This window comes from Apteryx mantelli, chromosome 5, assembly GCF_036417845.1.
Source record: "Apteryx mantelli isolate bAptMan1 chromosome 5, bAptMan1.hap1, whole genome shotgun sequence".
NCBI lineage: Eukaryota > Metazoa > Chordata > Aves > Apterygiformes > Apterygidae > Apteryx > Apteryx mantelli.
In genome coordinates this window covers 51,683,208-51,701,930 of record NC_089982.1, presented here as the reverse complement: position 1 = coordinate 51,701,930, position 18,723 = coordinate 51,683,208, and the positions used below count along the sequence as shown (strand labels likewise).

The 18,723-nt window shown below is 42.5% G+C and overlaps 1 protein-coding gene across 1 annotated transcript; it reads right to left on the bottom strand.

Moving 5' to 3' along the window:
- Nucleotides 1–7,532: 7,532 nt before the first annotated feature.
- Nucleotides 7,533–16,742, bottom strand: TLR3 (toll like receptor 3). Its single transcript, XM_013942085.2, has 5 exons — nt 16,688–16,742; nt 13,657–14,105; nt 12,043–12,234; nt 8,529–10,357; nt 7,533–7,958 (listed from the first exon to the last, which is right to left on the bottom strand). Exons 2-5 carry the CDS (start codon nt 14,095–14,097, stop codon nt 7,730–7,732), a joined length of 2,691 nt encoding a protein of 896 aa, XP_013797539.1. The 5' UTR covers nt 14,098–14,105; nt 16,688–16,742; the 3' UTR covers nt 7,533–7,729.
- Between the last annotated feature and the right edge of the window lie 1,981 nt (nt 16,743–18,723).

The following is an 18,723-nucleotide window of genomic DNA, read 5'->3' as shown; positions in this document are numbered from 1 at the left end:
TCGAGAGTCTGATTCTATTTCCACATTTTTAATTACTGGGACCTTAAAGGGTTCTCCCTTAGCTCCTATCACTTGCAATTTCTCTGGGGATGGTTTACACCCCCAGGGTACCGTTTGGACAGTAGATCTTTCTGCCCCAGAATCCACAAGGAATTCTACTTCTTGTCGCTGGGGACCCAATTTCAGTTTTATCAAGGGCTCGGTTCCTTTATGAGTCCCCAGCAGATAGAGCCCCTGACCCCCCCAATCTTCTTGGAACATTTGCTCATCCTGCATTCGCTTTTTCAATAGAGCCTGTCCCACAGGGGTACTGGGGTCTACCCCGGAATAAAGTTGCAGGTTTTTCCTAAGTCTCTCGAGCCATTCTGTTGGTGTCTCATCCTTCTTTTGTTGTTCCATGAAGGCCTTATTAATATTTTGCCTCCTGGGAACAGATTCCCTGATTCCCTGAACTATTATGGTTCTCAGATCAGACATATGTGTCCGATGCTCAGCATTTTGATTGTCCCAGTCCGGCCGCTGGGTGGGCCATTTAGTATCTGCTGCGGGACCTTGTTGGTGTTGTTGATCCCAAATCCGCATCCCAGCCCTACGGATCATTTCCCTTTCTTCCACTGTAAATAATATGCTTAAGATGGATTGTAAAGGCTAGGACCTAAAAACTGATCTAATTTTTCAGCCACCCCTAAAGGGTCTTCTAATAAATTCCCCATTTCTTTCTTAAAATCCCGTACATCCCCTGAACTCAGGGGCACGGACACAAATCCCATCCCCGGTTGTGGTCCTCCCATGGGGAGTTCTCGCAAGGGGTACAGCTGATCAGGTCGCCCACCTCCCCTCGTTTGACTCCTCGTGACCCTTCGGGTTTCTTCTGGGGAACTAGGAGGGTCTAGATCCCAGTCTGGGGTCGTTGGGGGGGGGGGGGCTACGAGGAGGGGCTGGTATTGGGTTTTGAGCTGGAGCTGAGGGAGTATAGGGGGGAGGAGAAACGGGAAGTTCCTCCAATATTTTGCTTTTCTTCCTCGAACCCTTCTCTTTCAGGGTAAATATCATGGTTTGAGTATCCAGTCTTATCCATAAACTAGCATACTCACTTTCTTCTAAACTAAAGGGCTCCTTTGAATTCACATATATAGTTAGAGCCTGACATATCCAATTTTCAAAAGACCCGTGTACTGGCCAAAAAAGGTGGTCTCTTCTAATCTGCTTCCCACCCCATACTTGCATACAGTAATATGCCATTTTTTTCTCGGCTTTTGCCTTTTCTGGAGGGCCAATCGTTCCAATACTTAATCATTAATCCTAAAGGGCTATCGGGCGGTATATCCGGTAACCGTACCGTAAAGCCCTCTATGGGATCAGAAGACTTGCTCTTTTTCTGTCCCATCTTCCGGAGCACCCACCTCAGTCACTCTCTTTCTTTCCGCAGGGGACCGCACTCACACCACCCGAGTCTTTTACTGCTAGGACGGTTGTCCCTTCGCAGAGGGCGGCCCAGTCGGCCGTCGGGTGCCCCTTTTCAGTCCCCTGCTACACAAGGATCCCCTCCCCTGGAGGGTCCGCACTCACTCCGTCCCCTGGGGACGTCTCACTCAGACGTGCTCCGGGTATCCCACCCCAACCGAACGGAACCGCATACCTATACTCACTCAGTCCTGAGTCTTTGTTCGGATCTTCGTGCACAAAGTTTATGGGGTACTGCAGTTCTTTTGCTTACTTGTCCTGATTTAGGGTTCGGAAATACAGGTTATGGTAGGGGAACTACCCACTCAGGGGCCATCCGAAGACGGGATGGGGCGCCTCCCCTGAGTCAGAGTCCCGAAACCAGGGAAGCCTGTATCCGAGTCACGGCACCAAATTGTTATAGGTAAACGCGACAAATTGACAACCACTCGGGCCGGGTTGCATAAATTCCAATTTAATAGAGTAATTGAGCAAGTCACAAGTAAGCAAAACAGCGCTGGGCGGCCGGGGAGTCTCCTGCTCCACCAACGGCACGCGCGATCCCCCGCTCACAGTCCCCTTATATGCGGTTCTAGTTCCAGATATACGTAGCACTTCCTGTAACTTCTGCGGTTGCACCGGCTGTTGCTGGGGGGGGGTCGGGATGAAGGCTGAGGTCTTCCTCTGCGTTGTGCGTGGTGCCCTTCAGGTCGCGCGCATACATTTCACAATGCAATATCGCTCTGCTGGCTCAGTACAATCATTGTGGTGATAGCCCGTACTTAGCGCCTAGTTTCATGGTAAAATCACTTCCCGAGTTGATGTAACAAATTAGCACATATCACAGCAGGATAGGATAAGGATAGGATAGGATACAGACTTAGTGGATACATAAGCTGGGGTAACCGGATAGAAATATTTTTGAACTATGTCGCTGCGTGAGTTATTGAGAAGGCACGGAAGCGGACCCTCAAGCCCTGGGATTGACTGGGCAAATGATAATTGGGAAAATGAAGCCTCTGTCGTGTGTAGGATAGAGGAAGTCAGAGGTAACCAAAGAGATGGGAAAGGAAAAGGTCGTATATGTGCCATCTTAGGGGCCTGTTTACTGGCGGCCCAACAAGCCAATTGGACCCATCAAAAAACTAAGGAACAGTTACAAGAAAAGGTGCAGGAGTGTGTAGATCTTGAAAGAAAATTGAAATTAGAGAAAGAGCGAAATCAGAAATTACAAAACAAGTTAGAACTCGTCCTTTCAACAGCAAGGAAGCCCCCCACAGCAGCTCAGATTAGAAAAATGTTGGTGGAGGACCCGGACGATTGGGACGGAGATATATGGGGAAACAGCAGTAGTTCAGAGGACGACGGTGATTTGTACCCTCCAGAACCCTCACCTCTGGATGTGCGGCCAGTTGTAAAAACCGAAACCGCAACAGGACCCCATGGGGGTAATGCTAGAACCACAGTTAGAACTACCCCTTACTCAGGAGACGAGATGGGAAAACTGCAAGAGAAATACTGCAGGCAACCTACAGAAACAGAAACTGAGTATTTGTGGCAGGTATCCTTAACAGGAGGTGATCGCATAATACTAAGTGAAGAGGAGGCATCAGGATATTGGGGACCAGGAGTTTTCCTGACGGGTAGAGTTGGGAATCGCTCCCTCACCTCCCCGAGTAGCCTACTGGGCAGGGGGACAAGACCCGAGGAACAGAGGAGAACCTTTGAGAATAGGTATGAATACCCATAGTGAGCTTACAGAAGCCATACAAAAGGCGGCTTGTGTACGGCAGATGTATGAAAGGGGAGCCTATGACGTCCCCGTGCAAGCCCCGGTAAGCCCAAACAGCCTAACGCCTTTAATACGGGGATTGCCTACAGTGTTAAAGCTGAAGCTACAAGCAATACGAGATCGCATTGTAGCTGCAGAGGCACACAATCATAATAACCTCAATGCCCCCCCCCAGGCCAATACCAACATGGGCGGATACCTTGTTAGAAGTGCATCGAACTGCGCAAGAGATGGGGATGGATACCAAACCACGGGAAAAGCGCATTAGACAGGCTACTGCCTCATATGCCCCGAGGAGAGGACATTCCCCCCCCAGGCGGCACAACAAGGAAATGGGAACTAAACAAGAAGAAAGGGAGAAACGAAATAGATTGTGGCGACACGCCCTGGCATTAGGTGTTCCACGATCCATGCTACGTAATCAGAAAACAGAGGACATAGAACAGATAGTGAGCAAGCTGGAACAAGCGAAAGGGGTGACTCTGCCATCCGCCCCACCTGGCTCACAAGATAGTAAACAAGAATCTAAGCCTAGTAACCCTTTCTCAGAGTTACGAGAAGAGTTGCATGATCTAAAAAACTAGGTAGCACTGGTCGAAAATCAGGCCAACCGACCCGAGTACTATCAATAGCACAGCGGCCTGAAAGTTTAGAACCCCGGATTGTGATTCCGTAGGACCTAGAAGACACAAAGTTTCTTTTTTAATTGATACTGGTGCACAGATAAGTGTTTTGGACAAACAGACAGCCAATAGGTTAAATATCAAACCATCTAGACGATCAATTTTTGTAAAGGGAGTTACAGGAATTGCTGAATCTTGTCCTTTGGCAAAACTTTGTGCCTGGCTCCCGGGAGACAAACGTCTTACCAGATTTGAGGTAGTAATAAGCCCAAAGGGAAATGACAACATTTTAGGGTTTGATGTTTTACGAGGAAGAAACTGGATACTCCCAAACGGTACCCGGTGGAGCTTTGGAACAGCTAACATCAAGCTTTTGCAAACCTCCCCCGCGCTGCCGCCTAGTAAGATAACTAATGTTAAACAATACCCTTTAGCATCTGCTGCACGATCCGGGATAAGCAAAGTCATTAGAGACCTAGAAGAGCAAGGGATTATAGAACGCACCCACTCCCCCTATAACTCTCCGGTGTGGCCTGTCAAAAAACCAAATGGGGAATGGCGATTAACAGTAGATTATCGCCGATTGAATGCTAATACCGCTCTCCTCACGGCTGCGGTCCCCAATATAGCGGAACTGGTGAGTCAGCTTAGGACTGCAGCCCACCCCTGGATGGCCACACTAGATGTAAAAGATATGTTCTTCATGGTCCTGCTAATAAAAGAAGATAAAGACAAATTTGCTTTCACCTGGGAAGGCATTCAATATACCTTCACTCGGCTGCCCCAGGGATACAAACACCACCCCCTGAAGGTATAGCCCAGAGACAAACAGTTCGTAAATGGCATGCGTATCTATCAGGAGTCCAAGATAGCCTGGAAATAGAGGAGGGACCAGTAAAGATAACCAAATACCAATTACCCCTAACTAGCCTTGTACCAGAAACAGTACCAAGCTACCCAAGATCTCCCATTGCAGTAGCCGAACCACTCACTGAAAAGTCTGACCTAAATGGGGTATGGTTCACCGATGCCTCTTCACATAGGATAGCCACGGGGTGGCAATACAAAGCAGTTGCCTTAGAAATAAGCAGAGGCCATAAGGTATTACAAGAATGGTTCAGTGTATTACCGGTACCAAAGGAAATACAAAGCGATAATGGGACTCACTTTACAGCCCGCGTAGTACAGGACTGGGCGACACAAGAAGGGATTAGTTGGACGTTCCACACCCCCTACTATCCCCAAGCAAACGGGATGGTGGAAAGGGCCAATGGCTTACTTAAAAGATATGCTCAAGTAGAAAAAGCGAGTTGGGACCTACGCATCAACCATGCTGTGCGTCTACTTAATAATCGATGGGGAACATTTGGTAGTCCCAGAACCCAGGCCTTTTGCCCTATCGATATGGGCATCGTTAAGGATAATCCTGACATTGATCCTGCACGTGGTAAACCAGGACAGCCTGTGATGGTAAAACTACCACAAATTGGAGTAGTCCCGTTAACGTTGTCTAAACCCCGAGGACCCCTTGCATGGGAAGCACTTGATGCCACAGAAAAAACTCATCGAATCAGTTCTCGGTGGATAATTCCTGATTATTAACCACTTATTCCGAGGCACCCTGCCTCAAGGAAAACCTAAATGTGTTCTCTTACAGGATACCATGTGGAGACTTGTGTTCCTACTCCAGATGGCCCTGGTGACAACATTGATCTCAAACCCATGGGGCAGCAATGTCAATATTTGGGAAAAGTTAGCTAGAGAAATACTAAATACCACTCACTTTTGTCTAGAAGGAGGAACTTTGGCGGCCCAAATTTACACCACTTGCACTATTGGGTTCCCTATACCCCTAGAGACAGTGCAAAACAAGGCAATACTAGCAAATTTCAAAGTAACTAATACGTTTAATCAGATGTCTCAATGGGGTTCCGCCACAACACAGTATAACAAAGCAATGATAGAAATTAAGGTGAAAGGAATGTTTCCTGCAGTTGAGTGTGCTATGATGGTAAATTGTGCCAGCAAAACCCGACTGTGCCACAATTTTACGGAAGATGGGCCTCCTCTTAAATGTAATCAAACAACCAATGTAACCTTTAACTATGCACATATTGTGCTCCCTACAGGAATGCTTTGGCTATGCGGGGTAAAAGCTTACTCCTACATTCCAGCCAATGCTACTGGTGGCCCCTGTACCATAGGTTGCCTGAGCATCTATATGCCAAGCAAACAAGAGATAGAGGAAATAGCTGGGAATCAAACACGAAAGAGGAGGGAGGCCTCATCCCTCAACCCTGAATGTAATTCAGAAGTAATCTTATTCTCAGCATCACAAATCTCAGCTGCAGCATTCCTTACACCTGGGGTGGGAGTTGCTATGAACTATCAAGCTATAAAAAAGATTGCATGTTCTTTAGCTAAAACTATCAACACCACTTCTGCTGCCTTATCAGCAATGCTTAGAGATGTGCAAGCCTTGCGTGCTGGTGTATTAGAAAACAGAGCGGCAGTTGACTATCTTCTTTTACGACACAACCATGGATGCGAAGAATTCAAAGGCATGTGCTGCTTCAACCTGAGTGACCATTCGACCCTGATTGAAGGGGAGATCACAAACCTTAAACACCTAGCTTTGGACATTAAACAGCATAATGATAACGGGTTTAATTGGCTGCAAAAAGTGCTCCAAAATTTCGGACTGTCTGTATCAGCTTGGCTCGCATCAGGCTTACAAACTGTCATAACTGTACTCATGATAATCATTATATGTATTGCTTTTGTCTGCTTGAAAGCTTTAATATTACGCACAATCTAAGGTAAATGCTTTAAACACAGGCTACTTGCCTTTGCAACAACAAGATCAAACCCATGATTGTCCTTGAGGGGCAAAAAAGGGGGGGTGTACGGCTGTGACTCTGGTCACGGGGTGGACTGACAGGCGAGTGAAGAGTTAACAGGACTGAAGTTTGTCAACTGATATGCAGAAGAACTGATAGCACAAGAGCTGACGTGCACAAAGCTGCTGAACAGAGGACTTAACAGGACTAAAGAAGTCTACCAACCGATATGCGCAAGGACTGATATGCGCAAGGCTGCGGAATGATTAACAAGACTGGAGAGGTAAAGTCTGCCACCTGGAATCTGCACCTGCACGGACCCCCGGGGAGGGAAGAAGCAATACGGAGGTGCTGTGGTCTTGCCTCGCTAGCAGGGTCCTCCCAAGCAGACAAACAGACAGTCCTGTGATTGCGAAACTCGCAAAAAGTCAGCAAAAGCAGTGTTTGCCCAGAGCCCCAGCCATATAAAAAGAGACTTGGGAGCTAGGAGAGTTTGAGCAGGCACGGGAACGTGACCTGACCATCCTCTCCGGCTGGACCGTGAGTATCCCCCCCCTCCCCTTTTCCTGGGACGCTGGGTGAAGGTAACTCCTCGAGGTTGAGAGCCCTCTCACTAGGAGAGTGAACAAGCTAGCTTTCAAGTAGGGATAAGCAGTCCTTCCAATTAATAACGCAGTAATCGATGGTTTCAGGTTATCCTTTCTAAATTAGTAACTGATGGTTTTGTGTTATCCTTCCTAAATTAGTAATCGCATTATTTTAATGGATGTTACTAATCCAAGAACTTGTGTGAGGAAATAAACATCTTTTTTATTATTATATTACTGTCTCAGTCGTTGCTATCAAACCTTCATAGCATGACAGCATGACAAAAACATCAGAAAGAATCTGAACAAATAAGCACTAACTTAATTTTTATTATATATTTTTCTATGAGAAATTGTCTTCCCTTTTTCCCCCGAAGGCTTGTTTTCTGATTATAGAAAATGTAATACAATGTCTTCATAATTTCAAATTCATATTTTCAAAATTCAGTGAAGTTTACTATTGGACTTAAGTGCCATCATTAATTGCTGATAAAATGCATTGATGCGTTCTTTCTGAGCTGGCCAGTTCAAGATGCAGCGAGATCTGAACATTCCTCTTCTCAAGCAAAGTGCATGATTCAACTTGTAGTCTGGGATATCATGAAGAAAGATCAATACAATGGAGTCCCGACATTGTTCAATAGCTTGCTGAACGGCATGATACACCTTAAACCTGAAGCAAAAACAGGACAAAAAATGCTTTATCTCATGGGGAAAGAAGTGGCAAATAGTTCCCTTAAGTCACATAGCTCATATAACACATTGCAAAATCAGGTGCTAGACTCAAATACAGGTTTTAATGTCTATTGTGTGATATGAAATTGTTCCTGTTTGATAAATTACCTTTTAACTAAAGAAAAAAACATCCTCTAAAAATAACCAGTCTGCTGTCTCAATATAGGCTTTGGTTCTTTTCCTGAATGCTACTTAAAGGAGCAAAGTAATTACTTAAAGAAAAAAAATCAGACACTCATGACCTCAACTATTGTTCTGCTTTAAACATCTCATTTTAAGGATGGCAATCTCCAGAAGTGATGATAGTTTGATTTTCTGAAAAAGACTGACAGAGAACAAAATTCCCACTAATGTACACCTGCAGCAAATATCATTAACTTTGGAACTACTCCAAAATCATGATGTAGCAAAGCAGTTTGTAATTTTTGTTTTTTGCTTTGATTTACATAGCAAAAATAATTTGTTAAAAAGTTTACTCCCTTATATACAAATGTTATGTCCTACTCACCTCTTGCACCAGGGATCCTTTAAGAGATGTTCAGTCACAACAAAAATAATCTTCCTGCTCCTTTTTATACTGTTAATTGTGGCTTCAAATTCAGATATGCCTGCTTCAAAGTCCCGTTCTTCTAAACAAAACCTAATTTGAAACTGGTTATTTTCTTCTAGAGAGATGAAGTTCTCAGACACCCAATCCTTGTCCCTTCTTGCATGAATAATGTAGGCATCATAATCAAACTCTTCGTGTTGTCTATCAATTTCTTTAAAACCAAGTACTCGATTTACTGAAATATTCCAGTAGAAAGCTATCCTCCAACCTTCAAAATGGGCAAGAAGAACAATAAAGATGAGTAGCATCACAACAGTAGTAGTGATCACAAAGAGTAGTTTAAACGGAGCACTATCTTTGCAGGCTGAACTATCAAAATGCAACACCAGACTACCATGATATTTAGGTGGAGTGTTGCAAATGTACTGAGACTGCAATCCAGGTATATATGCTTGAGTCACATTAAGCCAACCAGCAAACCAAGCAATACTTTCACAGGTGCAATCAAATGGATTGGAATCCATCTCTAGTTTTCTCAAGCTCTTAAAAGCTGGGCCAAACACTTTTTCTTCAACAGAGGTTATTAGATTTTTCTGAAGGTTCAATGAATTCAGAGAGACTTGGTCATCAAATAAAGTTGCTGGAAGCAAATTCAAATTATTTGATCCTAAATCCAAATAATTTAGTTGAAACAGACCCTTGAAAACCTGAACTGGAATCTCATCAAATCCATTTGATTTTAAATTAAGAATACGCAATTTGGGAAGATCTTTTAAAAAAAGAACAGGGCCACCCGGATTTGCATGTTTCCAAAGCCGAGCTAAATTATTGTGCTGTAAATCCAGAATGTCAAGTTCATGAAGTCCATCAAACAAGTCATCTTTTATGTTTGCTATGTTGTTATTGCTGATGTCCAAGACTGTCAGATTTTGTAGAGAGTGAAAAGGTGAAGGAGAAAGTGCCAGATTGCTGCAACCTACCTTCCTCAGCATCAGTTTTCTAAGGCTTGGAACAAAAGTGAATGACTCACTTTGCAAAATCAAGTTTTTGTTATAGGAAAGGTAAATATCTTGTATATTATTGAGACCTTTCAATTCATGACCTGTGAGCTCTTGGCTAATTTCATTGAGGCCAAGATCAAGAATTTTCAGGTGTCCCAAGCAGGAAAATGCCCCACTTTCTATTGTAGAGATTCTAGTTTTTGTGAGGTTGAGAACCTGCAAAGTGGAATCAGCAAGTGACGAAAATGTTTTATTGGTTATTCTTTGTAAGTTTATGTTGCAGTTACAAAGACTCAGATATTTCAGGCTGTTCAGGCCTGTGAACATATTAGCAGTAATTCCTGGGAAATTGTTATTGTCCATTATAAGGTACTCCAGGTGGTATAGCCAATGAAAGGAAAAATCTTCAATTTTCCCAGTAAGTGAATTTTTTAGATTCAGATATTTGACACTGGACAATCCATAAAATGAATGAGAAGACACATGAGTAATCTTATTATCTGCCAGGTTTAAGTATTCTAAATTTGAAAGCCACTGAAAGGATTCATCTTCTATCACAGACAGAGAATTTTTGGAAAGGTATAAACCAGTAAGATTTGTTCCTTGCAGTCCCTGGAAAGTTAACTTGCCAACATATGAAAGCTTCACATTGCTCAGGGAGAGGTTCTGAATTGCTGTGTTTGATAATTCTGTACAAAGTTTCTTCGTGTGATTTTCACCAAGTTCAACATTGTTCAGTATGAGGCCATACAGATTTCCAATTGCACGTAAACATCCTGTATGAAACTGAAAAGAAAAAAAAAGAATTTTGACCTAAACAAAAGGATTACATAGAAAAGTTGCTCCATACAGCCAAAATTTGGAACAGTTTTCACATGAGATTTTCAAGCAGACAAGTTTAGGATTTTTCCACAGCCAAGTTCAGCCACTTTTTGGAGTGCATCTTCCAGGTAACAATGGTTCTAAAACTGTATTACTATCTTGAGTAGTGCTCTGTATAATAAGATAGAAAGTTGCTTAGTGAGATGGAAGTTAACTATAATTTTGTATCCAACTATCAGGAACTCTTTCACTAGAAATGGAGATAATCTGAACTTTTTTATTGGTCTCTGCCAGGGATGCCAATATACTAGAAAGACAGATATACTGTAAAAAAGGTATTTAGGCTACTCTGCCAAGAAGGGATCCAGTTTCTGTGTACACATAAGCTACATTCATGAAGTGAGTTACTACACACTTACTTTCACAGTATAAATCACAAGCCTCCATCATAGTGCTTGCCCCTTATTTTGATTTCTGACAATAGCTGCATGATTAAATACTTCATTTGCCAGAGTGGTTCAAATACATAGGTCTGCCTTTCAGACAGCAGTTCTGTAAACTCAGAGCTAGCATAAAGTAGCACTGCCAAAGGCAGTCCCATCCATTAATCTATAGCATGTGGATATGTGATGGTGAACCAGATGAGGGAACCAACCAGGCTACAAGCTAACCAAGCCAAAAAAATCTGGAGAGTTTCTTCTCCAGGGTGATCCAGTGCATAGCCTCATTAAAGCTCATACCAACAAAAGGGATGAATGAACCAACAGCCAGGGGCAAGGGGATAGTGGGGATTGTCTCTCAGCAGTGGTACAAGCTTATGCCACTTTAAAATACTCTTGCAACTACAGTGTAAATGTTGTTTGCAGATCAATCAGCTGGAAAAAAAACAAGCAAATTCAATAATAGTATTCACATGCTGAAGGTCAACCAGTTTAGAGCTCTCAGCACTTTTACCATCACTCTTCAACAAATCACTTTAATGCTACCAGGGTCAGAGAGTGGGTATAGAAAAAGCTAGCAACCAGTAAGGTAGATGACACACACAACCCACTGTTTAAAAAACAGCCAGTATACTTTGTGCAATGCTTATTTCTGTAGAATACCTCACATATCTAATGAAGTTTCTCTGATAATCAGAAAGTAAAGATCCAGATTATTTAACTAGCCTTACATAACGCTTTTACACCACAGGAAAAAAATCAAGGATATTACCAGTCTGATTAGAAAGAATTTATCTGCTATTCACCTTGAGCACATACAAAAGTTCTCTGCATAGAATATATCCAGTTAGGGTCCACAGAGCTACGGGATCTAGCTCTTGCTTGAGACAACTGATCTAAAGGGAACAAGCTCTTAATGATTTCAGTGTGAAAAAAATTCTGTGCATTGCTACTGAAGATCAGGGTAATGCTGGATTAGTCATAGGGCATATTTAAACAAGGAGTAGTAAACAGGTAAATGCATCATAAAATTTACTCCACCTGTGCACTTTCTGAAGGATGTAATGTGGACTTATTATAATAGAATGGTTATCTTTGAACTCAGATTCAAAATATAACCAAAAAAATATAAGCCATACTATCATACAGGATAAGAACAGTTCCATTTTACCTTTACACTCGTTAAATTTCTGCTGAAGTATTTCCTACCTCTTTCAGTGGGTTTGATGACAAATCAAGTCTATTCAAGGAAGTGCTTCTAAGAAAATTGAAGTCTTCCTTTTTTAGTTCATTGATGTTATTGCTAGACAACACAAGCTCATGAAGGCTCTTCAGCTGTTCTTGCGATCCTAAATTTGCTGACTTCAAATTATTATGAGATAGATCCAAAGTGTTCAAGTTCTGGAGAGATGAAGCAAACAAGAGTATTAAAAGACTGAACAATTTTTTATATAATACAAAAACATTGAAATATTGCATTAGCCTATGACTAAAAGTTGGTTACATAACTACAATTAAAATAAATTTGTAATAGGAAAGAATGGTAGTCTGTCACATGTTAATGCTGATAGCCCAGGAAACAGCTTTCTCCATCTACCACATCTCCAACTTTCATTGTTGTCATGGTCTTAACCTGCTAATATATTAGTGCAAACCAAAGGAAGTACTTTACCCAGAATTCCTCCATTTAATGAAAGCCCTCCTGCTTCAGGTCAAGCAATAAAAGCAAAAGCCCACAGCTGGCTGCAGTTAATCAAGTATTAAACCTGGCTTTCACCCTCTCTGCTACCGTCTCTCCCCATGAATGGAAGTGAGGAAGGCAAAGATACAAGCAGCAGTCTACAAAGACCACTGTTGTACACATCATAGTGCTGCAGCCTGTGCCCAGGTGCTCAGACTACTTCCTGCACCCACAGGGGAGGAGATACTGCCCTAAAGGCAGCTCCACAAAACATGTCTTGAGGTGCCCTCAAGCCTGACCTCCATCATAACAAGGCAAAGGAAGGGAGACCAGAATTTCAGCTCTGCTCCCAGCACCGAAGCTGACCAGCTGTACTTGTTTGTACTTGGTCAAGTCAGCATTCCTCTGACATAAGGAAGTATATTTTACATAACTGGTATACAAGTTTAACAGAAATGTTCAGACTTGTCCAAAACAAGCACAATCATTAGAACATGGTATAACACCTAGTACCTACACATTGTCTCTACTTTTTCATCCTTAGGCCCTTTTGCATGGTTCCCTGCTTGGTGCAAAGGCAACGGAATAGTCTTCTCCTGAATCTTCTTTTGGTCCCCCAACCTGATACATACTACAGAGAGAAATATTTAGCCATATCTAAATTAACCAGAAATACAAAGGTAGCTAAAAGCATTTTGCTCTTCCTCAGTCCCAGGAATCCTGGGAGCTACTACATTTAGCCTAAACATTGGCCTTCACAGTCTGAGTATTAACACCTTGACCTTGAGGATTTAGGCTAGCTAGCTACCATTTTTAGGCCCCATACAACTCAGATTCCACATCATCCATTTCTCCCTATACCAAAGTCTGCTTGTTGCTATTCTTTCAGCACAATTCCTGTATGGAGAGGGGTCTCAATGGGATGCAGTAAGGAAAAGGGGATGGAGTAGCAACTCACAAGGATGGTTGAGACTCCAGCGTGCTCTGGTGCAAGAGGCCATTGTTTTTCTAAAGAAAAGGCCCAATAAAGGAAGAATATACTGGGCCCTTTTCAGATGCAGGTAGGAAGCTGTTTTGTACGCACACTGGAATAAATTCCCCATTTATACTTTATTTACACAAAAAACATTTCTAAAGCTTACCTTCAGAGTTTGGAAAGGATCATTTTTTATTTCTATTATGTTGTATCCTAGATTGAGGTCAGTCAGGTTGGTGCAGGAAGCAAAGACTCTGTCAGAAAGTTCATGCAACTGATTATGTTCCAACTTCAAAATCTGCAACAGAGGCACATTTTGGCACAATTCTGGTTGCAGCTTAGAGATGCTGTTGTACCCTGCATTCAGGTAAACCAGCTGGTTGTACCTGGTGAGATTTGCAGAAGGTAGCATTTTTATCTGATTATGAGAAATGTCCAAACCCATTATATTGTTTGGGAGATCAGAAGGAATTTGAGTCAGCTTTAGGTGACTGCAATCAGCCATTCTATTTCTGATCTCACATGGCTTTCCAACTGATGCACACAGCAAGCAGACAGACACCAGTCTGAAAGATAAGCTGCTCCAACAAAAAATGGCACTTCTCATAGCTTTATCTGCAAAGGCAAAATGAACACAGTACGAGTTAGAATTATTTTGACACAGCTTATATCTTGAACTGAAGGCTAAGCAAGACAGGCTCAAAAACCATGTAATCAAGTACAAATCACAACTTAGTCATTTCATATTAAACAAATTTCCAGTATTTTTCCCTATAAAATAGCATTCATTTCTGCTGAAAAAGGCAAGTCTAATGATCTCTCTAAATTAAGATTTGTTTCTTGAAAAACATTAGGAGTACTGTCTCTTCAAAGTTGAAGAAGCTAATCATTAAGAACTATTTTAATATCCATAATCAATGCAAACTTCCCAGCATCTTCCCTTTTCTGATTAATTTTTGCTTTAACATGCAAATATGACAAATTATACACAGGCCCATTATGTTAATCGTGCACACTGACCTTAACTACACTTATAATTATATGCAATAAGAATGCCTAATATAAATGCCCCTATTTTATATGACAGTTCTTGTCAGTTTGTTTTACAAGCCAGCTACAAAAAAATTCTAACTATCCTTCCAGATTGTTTTTTGCTTAACTTTAACCACACATATATTGAGAGAGGAAGTAGCAGGCTATAGACAGATGCATGAGAATATAGCAAACGAAATCAATACATTGTAAGAATCAGAAAAAGAAAGGTAGCAGAGCCAAGGTGTAGAAAGAAGTAGGCTGTCTAGTCCATAGATTTAACGCATTGATCCAGATACTTCCAGGAAAACTTCTTATATGCTGAAGAATTTATATACACTACCCCAATACATTGTTTCTGCTAGGATATCAAATGCTCTAATTTTCAATGGCTCAGCTTGTTTAGGCATTACACTTCTGGTGAATCAGAATTTTTTTCTATTTTATTCAGTCTGTTTAGTATCAAGACTTAAAATTCACTCTTCTAGCTTGTAATACAGCTTTACTGGGTAAAAAGAAATCTCAATATTCATATCTGTTCTTCAAAAAATTTGGAACCTACCAACTTCAGTTTAACAGTGGGTTAAGTCTCAGCATGGTGGGCCCCCAGGTAGAGAGGACTATAATGCTCCACCATAGAATAGGCCATAGAGAGGATTTTAAGCTTATCAGACTTAGGGGAATCCACAACAGCTTCTCAAAAGTCTAACTCCAAGACAACAAGCTTCCTCTGTTCTGCCAGCTCACTTTTCCTCACTCAGAACCTATGTTTAATTAACACGATTTAGCCTTGAGCACATCAGATTACTGCTCAAACCCCATGCCCAGTGACAATGAAACAAGCAATTAAACCAGCATGGCATCTGTATGGAAAAAGAACACAATTCTGTGCTGATGTTTTACACAGAAGTACCATGCAGTTCCAGTACCATAACAAAACACTCCAAGGTACTGACATCAAAATCTGCAGCCAAACAGGGCTTTGGCAGGTCAGACCCCAGTGCAGTTTGGCTCCACAGGGCACACATTAGGGCTGCTCCAGCAAGGGAAAGCCACCCTAAAGTAGCCAGGGAGGACACTGCCAGTGCCTCTCCATGGAAGCAGCCTAGCCATCTAGGAAGAGACATTGGTAAAAAGCCAGTGGGAGGAGAGAGACAAGGAAGGGAAAGAAGGAGCTAAAACACTAAAGGGGTACACAAAGGACCACAAAGGAGAACTGAAAATAAGCATGAATGAAACCCCACTTCTCTGCCAGGCACTGCACACAGGCCAGCTTCCTCTCACCTGCTGCTGGCAAACACAGCAGGGCAGGAGGGAAGCAAACAACTGAAACCAGCCTGCCCTTTCTGCAGGCAGTCAGGTCCTGCAGGCTGCTGAACACAGCAGCTTTATCCCTGTAGCAGAAGATAAAGGACCAGCTCTGTTTCCTCATTCCTCCGCATCCCAGCTGCTGGAAGAGCTCTAGAGGAAACCAAAGCAGGAGCTTATCTGTAACAGGCTTCATTACCTCTGACCCCTTTGAGGGTCTTGTTTTAGGGAACTCAAGTAGCTGCCAGGCTCATGTGTAGTTATTACCAGCTCATCTAAGTTTCAAGGAGCAAGAAATGTAACATACAGAAACAGAAATGCAGTTCTTCAGCCGACCCAGTTCTCTGACAGTGAGGCCAGAAGGGTTAACTTTTTCTGCTTGGCCATCTTGGCTGCAGGAAGTCTGGAGACAGCTTTAGCTTTTTTATGCTTTGAAAGGGAAATCCAGTGAAGAAAGTGCACCCCCATTTTTATCTGACTCAAAGAACAAGGTTCCAGAGTAATATTTAATGAATAAAAAAAGGAACCACAGTTGCTAAAGTTATGAGCACAGATTTTAGGAAGTGGAGAATGTAGCAGAGGAGCAATGAGCCTCCAACATCTCCCTGGGTGACATTCCCACTTTATCAATATTACTTTTGTAACAAAAAATACCTCCTGCCAGCTGGGGACAACTGCATCTGAGCACCAAAATGCACATTCATTAAGCAAACAGCATTGACTTTGCTAACTTGCAGCATGCAAGTTGAGAGAAATCTAAGGTCAAAAAACCACCTAAATTCACAAGTAGCATTTTGTCTTTGTCCCTCTGATTTCCACATTTATTACGAAAAAGGTGAAGAATGGTATTCACTTACCACTGAGGGCTTCTGCACAAGCTCCAGCACAAGAAAGCCAGCAGGGTAAAAGCTGCCGGAAGCCAGAAGAAGAAATGAAAGTGAAACTGGGCACGGGCAGCAGCGAGCAGTGGCACCCAGGCAGCCCCCTCCGGCCGGATTCAGCCAAGCATTACACGCAGCCCTGATTTGAAATGTTTCAAGGGTGCAGATCACCTCCAGGACCAAAGTTGTTCAGACCGATTTAAGCCCGCGGGTGTTTCCCAGATGAACAGCATGATGCATTCCTAGTAACAAAATTGCAATTTATTCCTAGCTACATTCGAGAGTCTCTGAAAATCCTAAAGACAAATCCCCAAATCAAATATTTGGGTTGACAGATTACATTTGACATAGGAATACTACTCAACCTGGAAACACAAAGCACTAATGGGTTCCTACAGAGCCATATTAAGTATCCTTTTTTAAAAGGAATTTCTTTATATGGGAGAGTAACATTAAAATAAGGAGAAAATCTAATATTTTCTATTGTCTTAAAACTAAGAATTGTTTTCAAAGATCAGTTATAGGTACATCTCTTAGATATGTGTCCTTCTGACACTGAATTTATATTTCCTTGCTTTCCCAGGGACCTGACCATCAGTTTGCTGGAGGGGACTCCCCCAGTACATGCTTCTCTGTGCCAAGAGGTCTTACTGCTTTGGCTATACTGACATTGGTGCACCTGCCCATCACTAGAAGTTGCATGGGGTTCACATTGATTCCCTCTTCACAGTTAAGCTTTGCTTTTCCTTTTTAGCTTGCTAGGGAAAAGCAAGTTTGTTTCATGCTGCCTGTGTGCTTCTGCACCAGGTGAGATCCTGTTTGATCAAGTGCAGCCACTTGAAATCACACTTTCAATTACCCTGAGAATTTTACCTTTATGTTTTGCAACTCTGCTGCTCTGGAACACAGTAGATCACATTGATGAAGAAACAGTCATTTTAGCCTTTGCAGAGTGTTATCCCAGCACAGCAATACTTCCCCTAACATCACTCTTTGGCAAGACAATCTGCCCTCTGATCTCACACTAAGTTTGTTCCCTCTCCATCCTCTTCCCTATACATATTCAAATTTCGCATGATGAAAGGGGACTATTAGGAAGCTGGAGCTGTTTCAGGCACAGAGGAAAAGCATCTGATGCAGATGAAGCTGCCAACTCTATCAGTAATCTCTCAAATTTCCAAAGCTATAGCCTTAGGTCAGTGCCCATGCTCAGGGAGACAGCAACGCAAGGCTGTTCAAAAGCGCCATTCTTTCCAGGAGCACTTGCGCACTGGCACTAAGAATGTTTCTTCTCTCACAGAAAAACCCAAATCAACAAAGCTGCTGTAGCTGTTTTGCAGCTTGATTCACAAGAACCAGCAGACATGACTATGCAAGGTAGACCACAGGGCATACACCCCCAGTATGGGTTCAGCAAGTATATTCGAGACAAAAGTTGACACAATAGCATGAAATCACATCAGGCAGTCTCTCAAGTTTCCTTAACTCCACTGTCTATCATAGCTTTCTTTAAACTGTACTTAGGTTTTCAAGTGCTGGAAAGGACATGGTGATTAAATCCAAATCATAGCAGAGGGAAAAGTCAAGCTGTGTCCAGGGAATAATTTAGGAAAAAAGCAGAGCAAAACCAGGCAATGCTCCATAAGTTGGTTGAGGAATGCAGCTGGAGACAATTGCTTCTGTATGACAACAAAAGGCAGGCAAAATTTTGGAGTTTTAACCATTTCACATATATCTGTTACAGTAGCCAGTTGCTGTACAGACCTAGCTTAAGCTTATCTGGGCTATAACCACAGAAGAGTGGGGACTTAAGTGCAGTACCTCACAGGAGGCAGCAAATATGCCACCAAAATTTAGCCTAGGAGAAAAGCAAAGGGAGCCTGAACTTGGTCTGACCCTTCAAATATTTCATACAACTGTACTAGCTCAAAGCAGCACAGTTTTCATAAACTACAAATCAGACCACAAGCATCAGAGAGAAGACAAGACCACAAAACACATGCAGATACTAC

Bases quoted from the DNA above. Each gene is read 5' to 3' on its own strand.
- TLR3 (XM_013942085.2), bottom strand. From the start codon at position 14,097: ATGAGAAGTGCCATTTTTTGTTGGAGCAGCTTATCTTTCAGACTGGTG. The intron at 12,235-13,656 runs GTAAGCTTTAGA...TCATCTCTCCAG, and splicing joins ATCCTTTCCAAACTCTGAAG to AACTTGAACACTTTGGATCT. The intron at 10,358-12,042 runs GTAGGAAATACT...TTTTCTTTTCAG, and splicing joins CATCAAACCCACTGAAAGAG to TTTCATACAGGATGTTTACG.